Below are 18,000 nucleotides of genomic sequence, written 5' to 3' on the forward strand. Positions count from 1 at the left end.
AAGTCTGAACAAATCATATTTATTCCTGATGATTTCCAAATGCCAGATTTGGTTTCAACATGTGTGGAATCAGTATTTGGTTTACAAAATATGCTGCATTTTTTCTTTATTAGCTTTAATGTGGGGTTAGGACAATACCACACAGATTAAATGATGCAGTTTGTGGGGAATTAAATCAAACTTCTGCTGCTTCCTCTAAATCCCATGTTCTTCTCTTCAGTATATTTGTGCAGTAAGTCGTTCACATCAAACTGCCCGATCTTTACCCAGCCATCCTCTTTCATGTGGTATACTGAGAAGAGAGACAGGAATACAGAAATAAAGAATATTAGCATGCATAGGAAATACTAGGCATTTACTGTATTAAGGAGTCATAGGCAGTATACGGACATTTACACAATGGGCAATACAGCAAAAACACAGCAAATACTTATGGGTATTGGCATGAAGTCCTTTAAATGTAAAGTATACTTACAGTTAACAAATCCTCCTGAGTAGGCATCACGGTGTGTGGCATAGCTAATGGCTCTGCGGCCCAGATCATAGGCCTCTTCTGGGGTCAAATCATAACGATACCCACTGTCCATCACACCATAAGCATAAGAATTTCCTGATCCCGTAGAGAAGATATCACCACATAACCTTGTACCATTGTCATTCACATAATATAGACCAGGGCCCTGTAGGCAAAGACAAGTATAATAGTAAATAAGTTTGCTGGGCTAATTTGTAAAGAAACAAACTAAAACTTAAAAAAACAGAATATAGGACAAGTGGCCAAGCCTTCTAAATGCCCATTTGTGTGAAATGGGCTCATGGCCTCCAGACCTGTTTAAGTTAGTTAAGAAAATTGCATGGAAATGGATTGTGTTATCCATTAAAAAATACAAATTACCATATCATCTGAAAAATCAGGGACACTTGTAATAAACACAAGCTAAGGGACTGCACTGATTGCAAGCTGTATTTTCAATAAATCAAATCACTGCAGTACTTTTAGCTGGATTTTCTAGAAGTGTACCCAACTGTTTACCTGATCTAGTAAACCTGTTATTGGATACTTATGACAAGGCTGCAATAAGTAATCATGGAACCTCATACTATAAAGTTGGCAGCCCCCCTAGGATGCCATAATTATTAGCCCACTCGTCACCAGGGAATTTTTACTTAAATCATCAAATGACTACTAATATTCAGTTTTAGATAGTTCAGGCTATGGTATGGAACCACATCCACTGTTCAGTGCAAGCCTCAGTCCAGTATTCTAGTAATATACATTTTTTTGGATAGTGAATTCATCGATGGCATGTGAACTTTAAGCCAAACAGTCACAAGTGTTTCTAGTATAAGTGAATCTAAAGCAACTGGACTTGCTAAGTAATCATTGAAGACATTTCACTTCTCACCTGAGCAGTTCAACTGACTGGGATGGGAAGTCCTCAGCATATAAACTCTTTCACTAATGCAATCACAATGGCATATTGTAACTCTTCAGAGAGGTGAAATTCTCCTGAGTTTCTCTGACACTCCTGCTACAGCATTGTGTGTAGAAGAGAGATGGTGTGGAAGGCCCCCACCTCTGTTTAGGGATGGTTTCTCCACCTTAGCATGAATAGCCTCTTTTACACCTCTTTCAAACCAACTGTCTTCTTTGTCTAAAATTTGGACATTGTTATTCTCAAAGGAGTGTCCATTGTCTTTTAGGTGTAGAAATACAGTTGAGTCTTGCCCTGTAGCGTTCACCCTCCTATGCTAAGCCATCCACTTGGTGAGCAGTTGCTTCATCTCCCCAAAGTATAGGTCTTATGACTTTCTCTGACACTCCTGCTACATATGGGATGACTATATTGCGCCTACTCTGTGTCTCAGGACAGTAGTTCCTTTTGGTGTTCCTGTTGGGCTTAGTTGCTGTTGTTTTGACAAAGGCCCAGTCTGGGTAGCCACAAGCTTTCAGTGCTCCTCTTAAATGTTTGTGCTCCTTGTCCTTGGACTTTGTTGTTACACTTTCCACCCTGTGGTGTAGAGTTCTAATAACACCCAGGTTGTGTTCCAGTGGATGGTGGGAATCGAACAACAGATATTGATCTGTATGAGTGGGTTTCCTGTATACTTCTGTTTTCAAGTTACCCCCCCTCTTGGATGGATATCAAACAGTCCAAAAAAACAAGTTTGTTCTTCCCTTGTGAACTTGATGTTTTTGTCGACTGAGTTAATGTTTGTTCTGAAAAGGCTGTCACTTCACTGGATCTAATTTTAACCCAAGTGTCATCTACATACCTGAACCAGTGACCAGTAAGGCCTTCCTTTCCACTTCCTCCATGTACAAGTTGGGAGAATCTGGTGAACCCATTGCACAGCCATGTTTCTGCCTGTAAAATCGGTCCTTGTATTTGAAGTATGTGGTGTTAACGCACAAATCTAGCAATAAACATGACTGAGCATTCTGCTGCTGAGGGTGTTATTTTGCTACAGTCGATTACAATAGGGCTTAAAATGCCCTACATATATCTGGAGCTGAAGCAACCATATTTCTAGAATTCCTGGGCAAGCATAGTGAAGACACACAGGGCGATAAGTCACTGCGACTTTTAATGAAGTCAGTCGCGGCGACTACTGCAATCGCGGCAACTTTTCTTCCATAGACTACAATAGACGTTGCTGCAACTATCGCTCACGAGTTTTCACTGTGCAGATTAGTCACCAGTTGCGCCGACTAATAGCTCCGTGTGTCTTCGCTGTTAAACTCTGCAAAAACAAAGGTCCCACTGCCGCTAAAAATGGCACTAACTTTACAAAAGGTGGCTTGCCGCATCATTTCAAAGTCACACGTGATGGCATTCGATATTCTCAGCCTAAAAGGTTTCATGGCAGCAAGCATAGAAGCAGCACCCTTCGCAAAGTTTCACCTATACCCCTTACAATGGAAGTTTCTAAAAAAATATAACAGAAATCACCAAGACCTTTCACAGATCATCTGCTTATCCCAATACACAAAACAGAGCCTTTCTCAGTGGACGCACCTTCCAAACCTAACACAAAAACTATCTAAGAAGTAATCACCACTGATGCAAGCAGATTTAGCTGGGGAGCCAACTGGCCCCTGCAAGTTTGCCAGGGCAAGTTGTCCCAAACTCCCTGGAGCTCAGGGCAGGTCTTTATACACTAGTACACTGGCAGGAGGCCCTAACAAACTTGTAAGAATTAAATCAGACAACGGTACAACAGTCGCCTACTTAAATCATCAAGGAGGGACAAGGAGTGTGTCAGCACTCCACAAAGTGTGTTGAATAATGAACTGGGAAGAGACACCTAATACGGTGCTCTCAGCTATCTACATTCCCGGGAACCAAAATTGGAAAGCAGATTATCTAAGAAGGAGCACCCTAGATACGGAAGAGTGGCAAGTACATCCCAGCATTTTGATGTCATGGCAACCAGCTTCAAAACACAGCTCCCGCGATTTTTCTCCAAGGTCAAAGACCCCAAAGCGAAAGGGTGGATGCTCTCATCAGCCCATGGAACTGCCACATGGTATTTGCATTTCCACCTATGCACCTCATACCCCACTTACTACACAAGATAAGGATGAAACAAATTCCTTCAGTTCTCATCACCCCCTGGTGGCCATGAAGAGCGTGTTTTGCAGAACTGATACATCTCTTTGGAGACCAACCATTGTTTCTGCCCAAAATTACGAAACTGCTCATTCAAGGTCCGGTGCAAGCAGACATCCTTCACAGCTTACATTTGACGGCCTGGTTGTTGAAGCCAGGCTGTGGCTGTCGGAAGGCTTCTTAGACACAGTAATCCAAACATTGTTGTCGCCCCTGAAACCCTCCACCAACAAGTGTTACTATAGAGTTTGGAGACGGTTTTTCTCCTGGAGCCATGCTCTCCATCTACAATGGCGGGAGTGCCTATCTCCCCACATTCTGGAGTTCTTGCAGGACGGCGTGGCTAAAGGTATGAGTGTATCAGCACTAAAAGTCCAAGTTTCCGCACTGTCAGCTCTCAGTTTCATAAACAATGGGTTTTTGTACCAGAAGGCAGACTATTCTTCCAAACCTTGCTTTGACTACATCCACTGCACAGGGACCCTATACCTCCTTCGGATCTTAATCTAGTGCTGAGAGCACTGCAGGAACCACCATTTGAGCCCATTGGTTCAGTGAACTCAAAATTCTTGTTCTTTCTAGTGGCCATCTGTTCCACAAGGCAAGTTTCTGATTTGGCAGCATTATCTTATCCATCAGGATAAGTTTGTCTTTCGGACAGTTCCATCGCATCTACCCAAGGTCTCTTCAAGTCTTCACTAACTAAGAGATTGTACTTCTGTCCTTCTGCCTGAACCCGACCAATGCACTAGAGTGTCAGCTATACACCCTAGATGCAGTACGGGCCCTTAAATTCTATATTCACAGTACTGCAAAATTCAGGAAATCAGACTCCTTATTGGTACTATTCGGAAGCAGTAAGAAACATTTACAGGCCTACAAAAGGTCAATTGCTAGGTGGATAGTGGCAGCTATCAGTCAAGCCTATCATTCCACGATCTACTCCATTCCCAATCAAGTCACACTCCACTCGAAAAGTAAGTGCACCTTGGTCTCTGCACAGTTTATCTTCCACAGATTTAGTCAGTAAGGCAACTACCTGGAGAGCTTTATATACCTTTTCCAAGTTCTACAAGATAGATGTTATTGCTCCCTCAGAGGCAGCCTTTGGCAGGAAGGTGCTACAAGCAGCAGTAGCACATAGTTAACTCCTGCATAGATCAGTTAAAGAAAAACAATGTAGGTCTCTATAAAAATATATTGCATAAAGAAGCTCATATGTAAAACCCTGCTTCATCTACATAAACCATTTTCATAAAAATATACTTTTTTAGTACTATGTGCTATTGGGTAATTCTAAATAAAAAATTGCCATTTTAAGAATTAAGGGCCGCCAGGGATCATAGGATTCACAGTGCACACAAACAAGCCAAGGCACACATACATGCTAGGCCACATCAGCCAATTAATGGACAGAGTTCTGCCTTTTGCTCCCACACTACTTCCTGTTACAGTTAGAGCTGCATTATTTCTGGTCATGTGATTTCTAAAGAAGCACACAGCCCATCACTAAATGGTGGCTTACGGGAAAGGATGTAAAAATGCGATATTTACTGATATATATATTCCAGTTTGGCGAGATTCTTTAATAGGTCACTTAACATAATATAAACTGTCTGTTGGTTATATTGGGGGGTATAGGTTTCCTTTAAGCATTTTAGTTTTGTGGTTACTGGAAACCCCTCCACCACACCCCCATTTTTTGGTTGGCTATGGGACTTCCCCAGTCGTACTGACAGGTAGGGCTGCCTGAGAAAGGGCGATTTTTTTACCTGAAAAATCCTTTTTAGTTATTTGAAAGCAGTTGGGGTTTCTTGTGCTCCCTTTGCAGGCTTTGATACAAAACTCAGGAGAAGGTGGAGTTTCACAAGGGAAGGAGATTGAAGAAAGTTCTGTCAGTTTGCCCTGCCTCTAGAGAGGATCAGCTTATCTACAGTTGTCCGGCACTGACAGTACGGGCTTCTGCATACCTCTCAAAATTTGAAAAATGCAAAGAGAGACAAAAATAAATGCGGTGTGCAGCACGGCATACATTTTTTGACCACACCCATTTTACAAAATTTGGCAGGTTATGTAAAGTTTAAACACATTTCTAAGGAGTTTGGGTTCTTGTTTTATGTGTTATTACAGTTTTGCTAATAAAGGTCAAATTGCCTTTTAAGATGCAAGTCTCAGTTCCCCAAGAGACCTGTTTATCTTCAGAATCTGGGACTGTGGACTGATGTAGCATGGTGGATTTTCTATTGATTTTTTAATGATTTACAATATATATATCTGCTTTGATATATGAATCAAATCTTAGGTTTGAGTCCAGCAAAAGCTGCAGATTTTGGGACAGCTATTGCCCAATATTCAAGGTCTTTGTTCTATGTATATTGCTGGGTAAACAGTAAACACAGGTATTGTTACCCAGCAAATATCCTTGGAATAAACAAACAGACAGCATATAGACAATACACTCTATGTACAGCTTATTTGAGAAACTAATAAGGCCCGCTACAAAGCTAATAAATTGTATAGTTAGATTTGTTGTTCATGACAAAAGTTTGTAAACAATATTGCACAAGTCAGCACTTGGTGTTGGGGGGTTTGCTAAGAACTCTGGTATAAAAGGGAGCCTCCACCATGTGTCAGTAGCTTCGCCTAGGACTCCTGAATGAGTGCCGGGACATTTGGATCATCGCTTGGTTATCGGGAACCTGAAGGTCTTGCACCAAAGGTTGTGTGGCACCCTGATTGTGCTGAATTGATGCAGAACTGGCAATGCTTGTGACTATAATCGTACAAAAATAAGTAAATCTATTTGATTCTATTATTACTTGTGTATTACTTGTGTTATTGCTCACTAACAGTTTATCAGGTTTAATCATTGATCCTGCATATGTATTAATATTTGTTATTAATGAAAATGAATACAAATTATTAATATTAATAAAGGTTCACCCCCTTTATTACAACTGAGCTACTTAAATTGGCACTGTCCCTCAAAAATCGGAACAGTTGAAAGGTATGTTGTGATAAAAGGATTTATCAGGTAAGAAAATCTACCTTTAGAGTATGTACCTATTGTTATTATTGTTTCATATTTATAAAAGCCAACACTCCAATAAACAGCCTCAGTACTTACAACATGTAAATTATACATACTGCTATAGGCATTTGCACAAGGATACTAAAAATCTGCAGGAAAAGGAAAGGTCAATATAATACAGTGATCCCCAACCAGTGGCTCGTGAGCAACATGTTGTTCTCCAACCCTTTTGGATGTTGCTCTAAGTGCCCCCAAACCAGGTAGTTATTTTTGAATTCCTGACTTGGTGGCAAGTTTTGGTTGAATAAAAACAAGATTTCCTACCAAATAAAGCCCCCTGTAAGCTGATAGGGTGCATAGAGGCTCCCTAATAGCCAATCTTAGCCCTTATTTGGCACCTCAATGAACTTTTATGATGCTTGTGTTGCTCCTCAAGTCTTTTTACATTTGACTGTGGCTCACGAGTAAGAAAGGTTGGGGATCCCTGGTATAATAGTACCAAAATAATCTTATATACCTTCTTATCCCAACCACAGATCATACTGCCCACAGACAGTCCTGTCCCTCTGTACTGTAACATCATATTGCACATTAGCTTTGAAGCAGCAGATACAGATATCCGTGAGTTATTTCTCAGCTGGTATAACCTGAGAGACAGTGAACAGAACACAGACATAACATATTTAACATGATATAAAAAATATATACTGTATATATATATATATACACACACACACACAGTAAAAATTGGAGTACTCATGGGATTTATAAATGATTGAAATTATGTTTCGATCCCAGCAAGAGGACCTTTTCTTAGGCACACAATGGTGCAAGACAGAGTAAATGTGGCCATACATGCTAAGATCCACTCATTTGGTGAGGTCGCCAAGCTAACGGATCTTCTCCCCACCTACGGGTGGGTAAAATCGGGCTAATTCGGTTGTTTGGCCTCGAGCCGATTTGGTCCCCGGGAGAAATCAAACCTGCCTGATTGAGATTTGGACGATTTGAGGCTAGATGTCATTCAGGCAGGCCCCTCTTTCATGCCCATACACAGGCAGATAAGCTGCTGAATCTGTCTAAAGGACCGATATCTGCAGCTAGAATCGCCCGTGTATGGCCACCTGAAGAATACAAAAATAGAATGTCCCTGCTAAGGACCCAAGTGTTGATCCAATAAATAAGTGTATATGTGTTTATATATATATATATATATATATATATACTCTGTGGGGAGATTAGCTGTTAATTTTACAGTAGGCAAGCTAGATTTTTTTTTAGCAAAGAATAGACACTAGATTTGCCATACAGGCAAAAATGACTTTTCTTTCCTTTTAATTCACAGTGTACACAACACACTACCTGTTGACAGGTTCTTGTCAACTTTTGACAAGACAGGTTTGCCACAATACCAAAAATGAGTCCTGCACTACCTTGTACTTGGGTTACCTTCCCTCGCTATTACCCACCTAAAAAGCACAGGAAACAATACTAGACAGTCCACAGCTCTTAAGCTCACAATGAACTGGACTGACCACACATACAGCTTAAGCTGCATAATGAGCAGTGTTTCCTTCTTTCACATCCAGGTAAGAGCTATATATACTTAATGTGAGGCCTTACTAGGATATTATGCTTCTGGGGGTACTTCTGGGTCTGTTGAAACAGACCCAATGCTTTCCTCACCTCACACCTTTGTATGGACCAGGACAGGATGAGGCAAAATTGTTAGTGAACTGCATGTGATTGCACTCTTTACAATAAAGGAGACAAAGTTCCAGTTTCAGTGCAGTCTCACAGCAAAAATATCACCAGTGCCCCTATTTATACATTCCTAGAACTGAAGCCTATTATTTACAAAGATACCAGGTTTCTCTCAGTTAAAGCTCAATTTCATTAGTGCAGACATGCATAGCCATAGCCATTAATTTTAATTTGCCAGTTTTCTGCCCAGTTCTCCATTTTATTCAAATTACTCTACAAAGTGGCAGCATCCTGGATAGAGTTTCTAGTTTTGCAGAATTTAGCAACATCAGCAAGTGTCAGTACGTACAATGCCACACTCAAGGTATTATACAAATAAATTGGAAAACAAATGAACAAGGACAGGCCCCTGTGGTACTACACTAACAACACTGGCCCACTTAGAAAATTATCTATATATGAATATAGTAAGGTATCCAAGGTAACCACCTTGCACTCAGAGCTATAAAAATAACATTTAATAAGAGGCCTGCAGACTTCTAAAGGATGGCCAGGTATTACAAAATGCTCAGAAACCTTTGTTCCACTTAGTATTAGGGTAATGGCACACGGATTGTTTTGACCGCAACTGCCTTCAGAACAGTTGTTGTCAAAAACCCCTATCACTGTCTCCATTTGGGTGACCAGATAACTTAAAAATTCAGGGATATGTTTTAAAAAATAAATGTTATAAACTGTGTAATAAACTGTGATTAGTTCAGCCCTGCAAGCTGGATGGCCCTGAATTTTAAAGTGATCTTGTCACCCTGGTCTGCAACTCTTCTAATGTTATACAATGACAAGTGCCCTGGTTGGTACACACAGGTGGATCTCCTCACAAAAATTCTTACTTGAGAGTTCCATGTCTATTAGCCATGACAGTTGCCACTGAATAACATTTTTAGCAGTGACAGGTGTACTTGTGTGCCTTAGGCCTTCATTGTGGCAGTCAATAACCAGGTGTACAGACATACCTTACCTGCACTCTTTAGCCAGCACTCGCTCCCAGTACTGGCAGTCTGCAGCACTTCCAGACATGGTACCCAGCAGGTAAGGGTTAATTTCTATCACTTTGTTAAACTTTACATTAGCTGTTTAAAAATAAGGAGCAGGCAGAGAAACAAAGTTACTGGTGTGCATCAGTAAATATTTACTGGTATTATTAAATGTTGCATTTCATAATAACAAACTGTTTCCGGGCACAGTGTGCTTCACTGTAGACACTTATTTTGGAATGTTAAAACTATTGCTTCATAATAAGGAGCACACTGCTCATATCATTGCATCTGAAGTTGCCACTGATGTAGGACGACAGAAAGAATGGAGAATGGTTGAGATTAAGCACATAAGGGCAGGAAGGCAAAAATCACATGGCGAATTGAATAGTTAAAAGGTATGGGGTAGGGATCATGGTGGGAAAGAAAGGGGTTAAATTTTGAATGGTAGGTCCTTGGCACCAAATTTTCTAGTGGGCCAACAACTGATACTTCTCTTTGGTTAATGTGTAGTGGGTCTTTTGCAAGTCACCAACTCCTGAATAGGTGAGTCATCCTCCCACCTGAATATGTCCACCGCCATGCTTGACTGCAGGTTAACCAGTCATATGGCCTTTTCCTCACTTGTTTCTGATTGGTTTGCCAGTTGTTCCTACAGAACTAAATTCAATAAGGCACTTTGTTTGGCTGGCATTTAATCATGGATGCAGATGGCCTGATTTGTGTGTTCTGCTGTTTCCTTACAAACTTACAATTCATCTGAAATATATTTTCCAATATTTTTATCTTTTGTTTTTAGCACTAACAACAATACTTAGATGGTTATTATTAATAGAATATTTATACTTATATTTTTATCAGACTTTTTTTAGCCTGACTCACAGATATAAGATCCAGCTGATGCTCGTGAATCCACTGCTACTATGACTCCATGCTGAAACTTAAATGCAAGTGTGGTAGTCCCATGCCAAGGCTCGATCTTCACATCATCCACACCTTCCTCCAGATGTTCCAGAAACTTTGCAGGCTGCAGGACACAAATAGTACAATGTTACTTTTAATGGAGTTGTTCAGCTTCAACTTAACTTTTAGGGGCACATTTACTACTTTTTTCGTAATGATCGGTAATTATGGGAATTTTTCGTCGCTTTTGTATTGTTTTTCATTTTTTTCGTCGCCGTCGCGATATTATCGTATTTTTGCAACTTTTTCGTCGCGCTGAGTACGAAAGTTTTGGATTCATTCAAAGCTTCGGTATGGTGACTTTCCTTGGGCCAGGTTGGAGCTGCAGAGTGCCATTGAGTCCTATGGGAGACTTTCCTTGGGCCAGGTTGGAGCTGCAGAGTGCCATTGAGCCCTATGGGAGACTTTCCTTGGGCCAGGTTGGAGCTGCAGAGTGCCATTGAGCCCTATGGGAGACTTTCCTTGGGCCGGGTTGGAGCTGCAGAGTGCCATTGAGTCCTATGGGAGACTTTCCTTGGGCCAGGTTGGAGCTGCACAGTGCCATTGAGTCCTATGGGAGGCTTCCAAAATCATGCACAGAAGGATCAAAGTCAGAAAGGTTTTTCTGCCGTTTACGATCGCCAATACGAAAAATTCTCGATAAGTCGCGCAATATACGATAAAGTCGCAACGGCAACGAAAAAATCGCAAAACAATACGAAAGCGCCGAAAAAGTCGCAAAACAATACCAAAGCGCCGAAAAAGTCGCAAAATGTTCGTTTTCAATCTGATTTTTTCCCATTCGGATTCGTGGATTAGTAAATGTGCCCCCTAGTATAATGTAGAGACTGCTATTCTGAGAAAATCTGCAATTGGTCTTTTTTTGTGTCTTCATTTTTATTTGTGGTTTTTTATTTATTTGGCTTATTATGTAGCAGCTCTCCAGTTTGGAATTTCAGCAGCTCTCTGGTTGCTAGGGTCCAAATAACCCTAACAACCAGGCTTTGATTTGAATAAGAGACTGGAATATTAATGGGTGATTGCTTGAATAGATAAGGTAAGTAATAAAAAGTAACAGTAACAATGAAACTTTAGCCTCACAGAGAAATAGTCTTTTGGCTGCCGGGGTCATTGACCCCCATTTAAAAGCTACAAAGAGTTTGAAAAAGATGGCAAATAATTCAAAAACTATAAGTAATAAATAACGAAGACCAATTTAGCTTAGAATTGGTCATTCTATAACATACCAAAAGTTTAACCCTGCAGGTGCCCCTGCCGGCCGCATTCCCCCTCCCCGCATGGGCCCCCTAACCCCCCGCAGGGTCCCCTACCTGACATTCTCCCCTGAGTGCACGTAAGCTTAACACGTCAGGGAAGGAACGGTCGGCCTGGGGAGCGCCGGCAAGGGTCGGGTCTGGGCAGGGGCCCACTGGGATTTTTCCCGGTGTCCCGGCGGCCCAGTCGACCCTGCACACAGGGCTAATTCTGGGAATGCAGATAAACACAGGTTGAGAATCAGATCCTACATTGGCATCAAACTTTCCCTGTGCCTGCCCCCAGAACCATTGCATTCACATGGGTGCAGACACATGGAGTGGATTTTGGCACACAATACATACTCACACATTAAATGCAAAAAAAATCACCTAAGAGAATGCTGCCAACACTGTCAGTCATCTTGCTGTTATCTTATATACAGAGATATTAATGTCATTTTTACTTTAATTTACACTGTAATCAACCATGGGGTTACTTTGCATCCATTTTAGCATGATCACACTTGTAGATGCATTACTAAACATGGCTTATAGTTTTAGTTAATTTGGTGTCTGGTTCCTAGGTCAGTGACCTGACAACCAGATAGCCTGTTAAATTTTAGGATACAAAAATGTAAAATTAAGACCAAATGCAAGACACCAACTACATCATATTAAAAGTTAGTGCAACATTACACTATCATGGCTGCCCTAATTATATTCAAACATTATATGTAAACTATATTTTACCTGATATCCAGGAGGCACTGCCAGCTCAGTATTGTACACCTGGAAGGGCACTGTTGGAGAGATGGTACCTCCACAGAGGGGCATGCGCCAGTCCTGGCTCTGAGTAGGTCCACAGATGGTGAGAAGTGCCATGTTTGTATAACCAGGAGATATTTTTACTTGCCAATATCTGCAGTGCTTTGTGCTTTTTCCCCACAGCTCTTTGGTTTCTTTCGCTGCTGTAAATGTAAATGTGGCTGTCACATATAATTGCTGTCTGTGTACAAATGCCTCTTGCGCACTTATATCTTCATTTTTTTCCTTCTGTTAATCCTTGGTCTTTCTGTCTCTTTCTCTGGTGTTTCTGCCTCACCCTTTAATACAGAAAGTGAAAGCAACATTGCCACATCCACCGTCCATTCCCTCCCCCTCTAATAACCGACACTAACATTTGCTAGACAAACAGTAGCAACCATCATCAAATTTTAACGTCACTGACCAAACTACTGCTTCTAACCCATTTAGGAGGGGGGGTAAAGCCCCATAACTCTGGTCCAGTGCAAATGATGCAGCTATATCATGCTTGGTCAGGTCAAGACTCTATCTCTATTGATACTATTGCTGAAATCCTACCCTCTTGGGATTACATGGATTTTGTAACCCATAATATGTGGGAAATAAAGTGATGAATGCACCATTAGTGGTGCAAATGTTGTGAAAATTACAAATTTGAGCAAAGGTCTGCAGTTTGATATATAAAGACCCATTACCCATTCTGCATTCTTTACAATGTGTCATTTGCTGTTGGTTACTTACTATACAGGGGCTGTTTTAACTTATACTGTGATGTCTGGAATTCAATAGGATGTTTACTTTAATTAAAAGATACATTAGGTTGTGGTGACATTCTATGAAATTTACCATATTTTTTCATCTATAAATCAATCTCCCTAAAATGACCTATGCTGCTGCATATTAAAAGATGCATAAAAACAAATGTATGTTGGTATTTCTAGGCAATGGAGATTTAGATATATCAATCCATGTATTTAAAGGACATGTAAGCCACCCCAAATATTTAATCAGTGAGCAGCCTTTTTAAAAATCTTTGAGTGTGAGTGTGAGTATGTAAAAATTGATTTAGTTTGTCTTTCTGCTAAGAAAAATGTAATCATAAAACACAATAACAGTAACATTTAAAATATAAGTTCAGACTCATTCTTAGTGATCATGTAAATGTTATCAAACATCTATTTTTAAAAAAACATAGGTGCTTACATTTCCAAAGTATAAGACAAAAGAAAAAAAGAGCCAATTATTTTTCAGAAACCAGAACGTATCATCTGTTTCCAGGCAGAAATCTTCTCAGTAGGTTACAAAACCAGTCACTGAATGTATTGAATAGATTTTCCCCGTCAAGCTGAGGTTCTGTGAACCTTGTGAAGAAAAGCTGTTACCGGATATTGGTTTTTATGTTTATCAGTTATATCATTATTATGTTTCACCTTATATGCAACATATATTAAAGGGGTCATTTAAGACCTCAAGTGCAGTGGGTTAAAGGGAGTTTTGATTGCAAACGCCATGTTTTAATCCCAAAATGCAGATTCCCCCCCCCCCCCCCCATGAATACAAGCTAATTGAGGAGGAGATACAACTAAACCAATAGTGGTCGATGCAGTGATTGATGTGGGACACTGCGGAGACTGAGGATTTTTGCTCAACTGACAGTGGGCAATTAAGCAGCCCCATAACTGTATTTGCAGTGATTATGACCTCTTAAACATAACATTTACTACTATATATGCTAGTGTTGTTTATGTCTTATAAATTAGAAAGGATATACTGCCACTTCTCTACTTTATTAGAGAGAAGGGATAATGTAAACTACAACATCAACATATCAGAAATCAGCACATTATTATACTGCCCAAGTAAACAGGTCATACAGAATTGGGGGTGGGGGGTGCAGGGCATGATCTAGTGGATTTTTGTGACACTAAATTTAAATGGGATTTTAAACCTGTGGGAAAATAAGAGCAAAGCAGGTGTCCCGAAATCTGCTTCACTATGACCTTTTAGTAAAGGTTTATTTTGTCAGCGTGAAGAAATCCTGATCTCAAAGCATCTATTGAAAATGTGCATATTCAGAGCACTCATATTATAAAATGTTATTGCTGCCTGTTCTACTGAGTTACCCTTATTGGAGACTCGAGCAAAAGTATTTACAAATGCTGGCACAGAAATCACTAGCGTCAGTAGAACGCTGCACCTAGAGTTTCCTCCTCCTCTCTTTGTATTATAGTTACTTTCACTTTTGCTTGAAGGCAGAAAGAATATCAAAATGCCTGTTTCCAGCAACCCTTACATGTCTTGTGAAGTCTCCACTGGGGTAAGAATAATGAGCATTAATTGCTAATTCTGTACAAAGGCTTAGTACAGGCCAGGAGAGAAGGGGGGGGGGGAAGAAAAACAAGGAATGCAGTTAAAATGGGCTACATGGGGGAGAAACCCATCAAAGCTAATAACTGGTAGGACAGAAAATACTAATCAACAGAAAAAAGTACCTAGCAAAAGATCAAGGCAAAAAAATAAAATATATATATTTGCTGTGTGTTACTGTGATACAATGTAATGCTACAGAGTTAAATGTAGAAAGAAACAGGAAAACACAGCAGGGCTACTTTGAGCCTGTAATGTTGCACTTTGCATCTCATCTGTTATATATACTTTTTGCTTATTCAGATGAAATAAATATTTTTATTGGTCTGCCAATTAGAAAATCAAGGCCAGACTGTTTGCTAAATGCAATGCAAAGTTTACATATTAGACCCCTTGAGATTTCAGTGCTAAACTGGGCCAGTGTAGAGATCCCACCCTGTACTTACAATTTTTGCATCAGAGTGAGTCCAGAGGGGGTAGCATAGTTAGTGCAGAGATGGGTATTGTGCTCTCTGCACTAGCAGAGCCCAATTTTCGTTTTAAAAAGTGAAAATTCAGCTCTTAAAGTTACTAGAGGCAGCTTTTTACTGCCCCTGGTAACTGGCTGCTCCCTGCTGGCTGAGGCAAGGTTCTCACTATGTCTCATGGCAGGAGCGGCACTGCAACTAACCCCATGTTAGTAGGGAGATAAAGATCTACTTCAGGCATTTAAAGGAGAAGGAAAGGCAAAATCACTGGGGGTGCCTAATGTTGTAATTGCTTACCTAAAACCCCTGGCTAGTGCTCCTGTTAGGAGAAAACTGCACCAGCCCAGGGTATATGCAAAAGAGTGGTCTGCTTCCACCTGTCTTCTTTCTTCAGAATCCCAGGGCTGACGCATGTGGAGTTGAGTGAAAAGATGGCTTTTTTGTTAAAGTCGGCTTTTCACTTTACTACGCATGCATGAAGACCAAAGCAAGAAAGAGGATTACTAGCTCACATGCGTCCTGCCCGGTGCAATTTTCTCCTAACAGGAGCACCGGCTGGGGGTTTCAGGTAAGCGATTACAATCATGGGGGTGCCTAAAATTTTGGCACCCCCCCAGTGATTGTAACTGTACATCTCCTTTAAGACGTTAAGGGGGTTGTGTAATAAAAGGCACTAAGTTTGCCCAGGTGCTACTGGGCAAACATAGTGCCATTCATTACATTACATGGGGGTTAGGCTTATGTACAGAAACAGTGAGTGTGCAGATCACAACTTCTACTCTTGATATTGCTGCATTAAAAAACAAAACTTTTGCACTTTATTTTTCAGCAAAAAAAAAAATACAGGATACAATGTCCAGGATACAATTTTTTAAAGAACAATTAGAATTAGCTAAATATATATCTGATACCCTGGGCTTGGGCTCCTATTGCACCAGCCCCAGTGCACCAACCATTTGTCTTTGGCTTCTTCCGTCTTCTCTTTGTTCTCGTCTGGACAAGTGTTATGTATTAAACACAAAAAGTCCAAAGAAAGGAAGGCAGAAGAGGAAGAAGATTGTGTCAAGCTTCTGCAGAAATACCCTGGGCCCAGGGTTGCTCCTGCCATGAGGCAACGTGAGACCCTTGCCTCAGGCGGCAGCAAGCTGGAAGTTAAAAACCAGCAAAAAGCCGCTTCTGGTAACTTTAAGAGTAAAATTTCTGTATTTTAAAACAAAAATTCAACTCTTCTAGCTTCTTTTAGTTGCAACAGTGGCAGCCCCAGGCAGGGCCAGAACTAAGGGTAGGCAGCTGCCTAGGGTGCAGCTTATGGGGGGGCGCAGTTAGGAAAAAAGAACCTTTAGAAACTCTCCACTCCTGCCCACCTGCCCTGGATTGCATTAAGTTCATACACGGACAGGCAACCAGGAACAGTCCGCTGTGGGGGTGGGGGAGAAGGTTCCTGCTACAACCGACATTGTATTGTGCTGCGCTGCATTGTGCTTCTATTCGGCAGTGGCAGTTGAATGCGGGCAGCAGGGTCTGGGAGGAGGGCAGCAGTGTTGGGGGCAGGGAGGGAGGCGGGCCTAGAGGTACTTGCCTTAGGGTGTGCCTAACATTTTGCCCCCCCAGTGAATATAATTTTAGATTCTAATTAAGGTCTTCCCAGTGTTGCCCAGGGCTCTTTTATCCTTCTTTATAGTAGTTCTAAGCTGATTTCTCATTTGTGTCAATTTGGGGGGTTGGAAGCTAGGGATTTTGCAGGTCTGGAAGTAGCAGAGGCACTAGCTTAGGGGGTAACGATTTAGAGAAAAGAAGGCCAAATTCCAGACCAGGTTAATTGGAATTTTTAGTTGTATTATTGTTTCAATTCAATTACTTATCAGTGCAACACATCTTCATAACAGGTTTGCAGCTATATCCATGGCCGTAGACACTATCCATGGCCTTAAGCACAGATCACCCTTTGTCACCCTTTTAACCTGCACCTTTGCTGTGCGGGGGGGGGGGAGGGTCCAAAACACTGTAGTTCTAGATTTTTGTGGGTTTTTTTGCTAATGTTTGCAACATGAATCACTCTATAAACATTTGTATTTTTATTTAGACTACTATTATTGCAGTGGAATTTGATGGAGGAGTCGTGGTGGGCTCAGATTCTCGGGTATCTGCAGGGTAAGGTTAATATTTTACAGTCAACTTTGCTACTGAGCGAACAAGCCTGTGTGATACTTGAAGTGTCTCAATAAGATGCTGATCCCATCTTTTCTGTCTCTCTCTTATTTAATTATGTCATGCATTATTTATAATTGCCTATATGATGAGATTGTGTTTACTACATGGTATATATCCCTTTTAAGTGCATATAGAGGGATGGGGTGGAGAGGCAAAGTGAAATTGCCAGCACCACTGTAGCCAATCTTTGAAACTGTCTCCTACAGGGGGCAAATGGCAAATATCTGTTTGAGCTAGACCAACTTTTGGCTCCACTGTTTGGAGAGAAGCATTTGGGGAATACAGTTGATACATAGGATCAAAAAGGACCAACTGGCACAGAATATTCTGCCGCTACTTAAAGCCTGCTCAGGGGGTACCAGGTATACTTTGGACCTAAGGTGTACCTTCTGGGTGTCTAGTGTACTGGTATCTTCAGTCTGTGACTTTTCAGATGTTTCGAATTAGAATTCTCAGTTTTTTGGCAGCAGTTGGAAAGACATAGTCTAATGATCCTTGAACATTGTGGCCATATTTCAGATAGATGCTTTTTCCTCTGTACAGCATGTTGTGTCTTGTGCTGCGTTATAA

General features: G+C 40.9%; 1 protein-coding gene across 2 annotated transcripts; it reads right to left on the reverse strand.

Annotated features, from left to right (window-relative positions):
- Positions 1-12,747, reverse strand: psmb8 (proteasome subunit beta 8). 2 transcript variants are annotated; one of them, XM_012954239.2, is made up of 6 exons: positions 12,332-12,747; positions 10,266-10,410; positions 9,368-9,479; positions 7,163-7,292; positions 476-680; positions 1-292 (listed from the first exon to the last, which is right to left on the reverse strand). In XM_012954239.2, exons 1-6 carry the CDS (start codon positions 12,461-12,463, stop codon positions 171-173), a joined length of 846 nt encoding a protein of 281 aa, XP_012809693.1. In that variant the 5' UTR covers positions 12,464-12,747; the 3' UTR covers positions 1-170.
- Positions 12,748-18,000: the final 5,253 nt, after the last annotated feature.

The sequence above is a fragment of the Xenopus tropicalis genome, unplaced genomic scaffold, assembly GCF_000004195.4.
Source record: "Xenopus tropicalis strain Nigerian unplaced genomic scaffold, UCB_Xtro_10.0 Sca23, whole genome shotgun sequence".
NCBI lineage: Eukaryota > Metazoa > Chordata > Amphibia > Anura > Pipidae > Xenopus > Xenopus tropicalis.

What these genes read in the sequence shown, in the direction of transcription:
- psmb8 (XM_012954239.2), bottom strand. Translation starts at nt 12,463, where the DNA reads ATGGCACTTCTCACCATCTGTGGACCTACTCAGAGCCAGGACTGGCGC. An exon ending in TCTGTGGTTGGGATAAGAAG is followed by an intron (nt 681 to 7,162) that starts GTATATAAGATT and finishes CTTTGCCTACAG; the next exon opens with GGCCCTGGTCTATATTATGT. An exon ending in CTCAGGAGGATTTGTTAACT is followed by an intron (nt 293 to 475) that starts GTAAGTATACTT and finishes CTCTCTTCTCAG; the next exon opens with TATACCACATGAAAGAGGAT.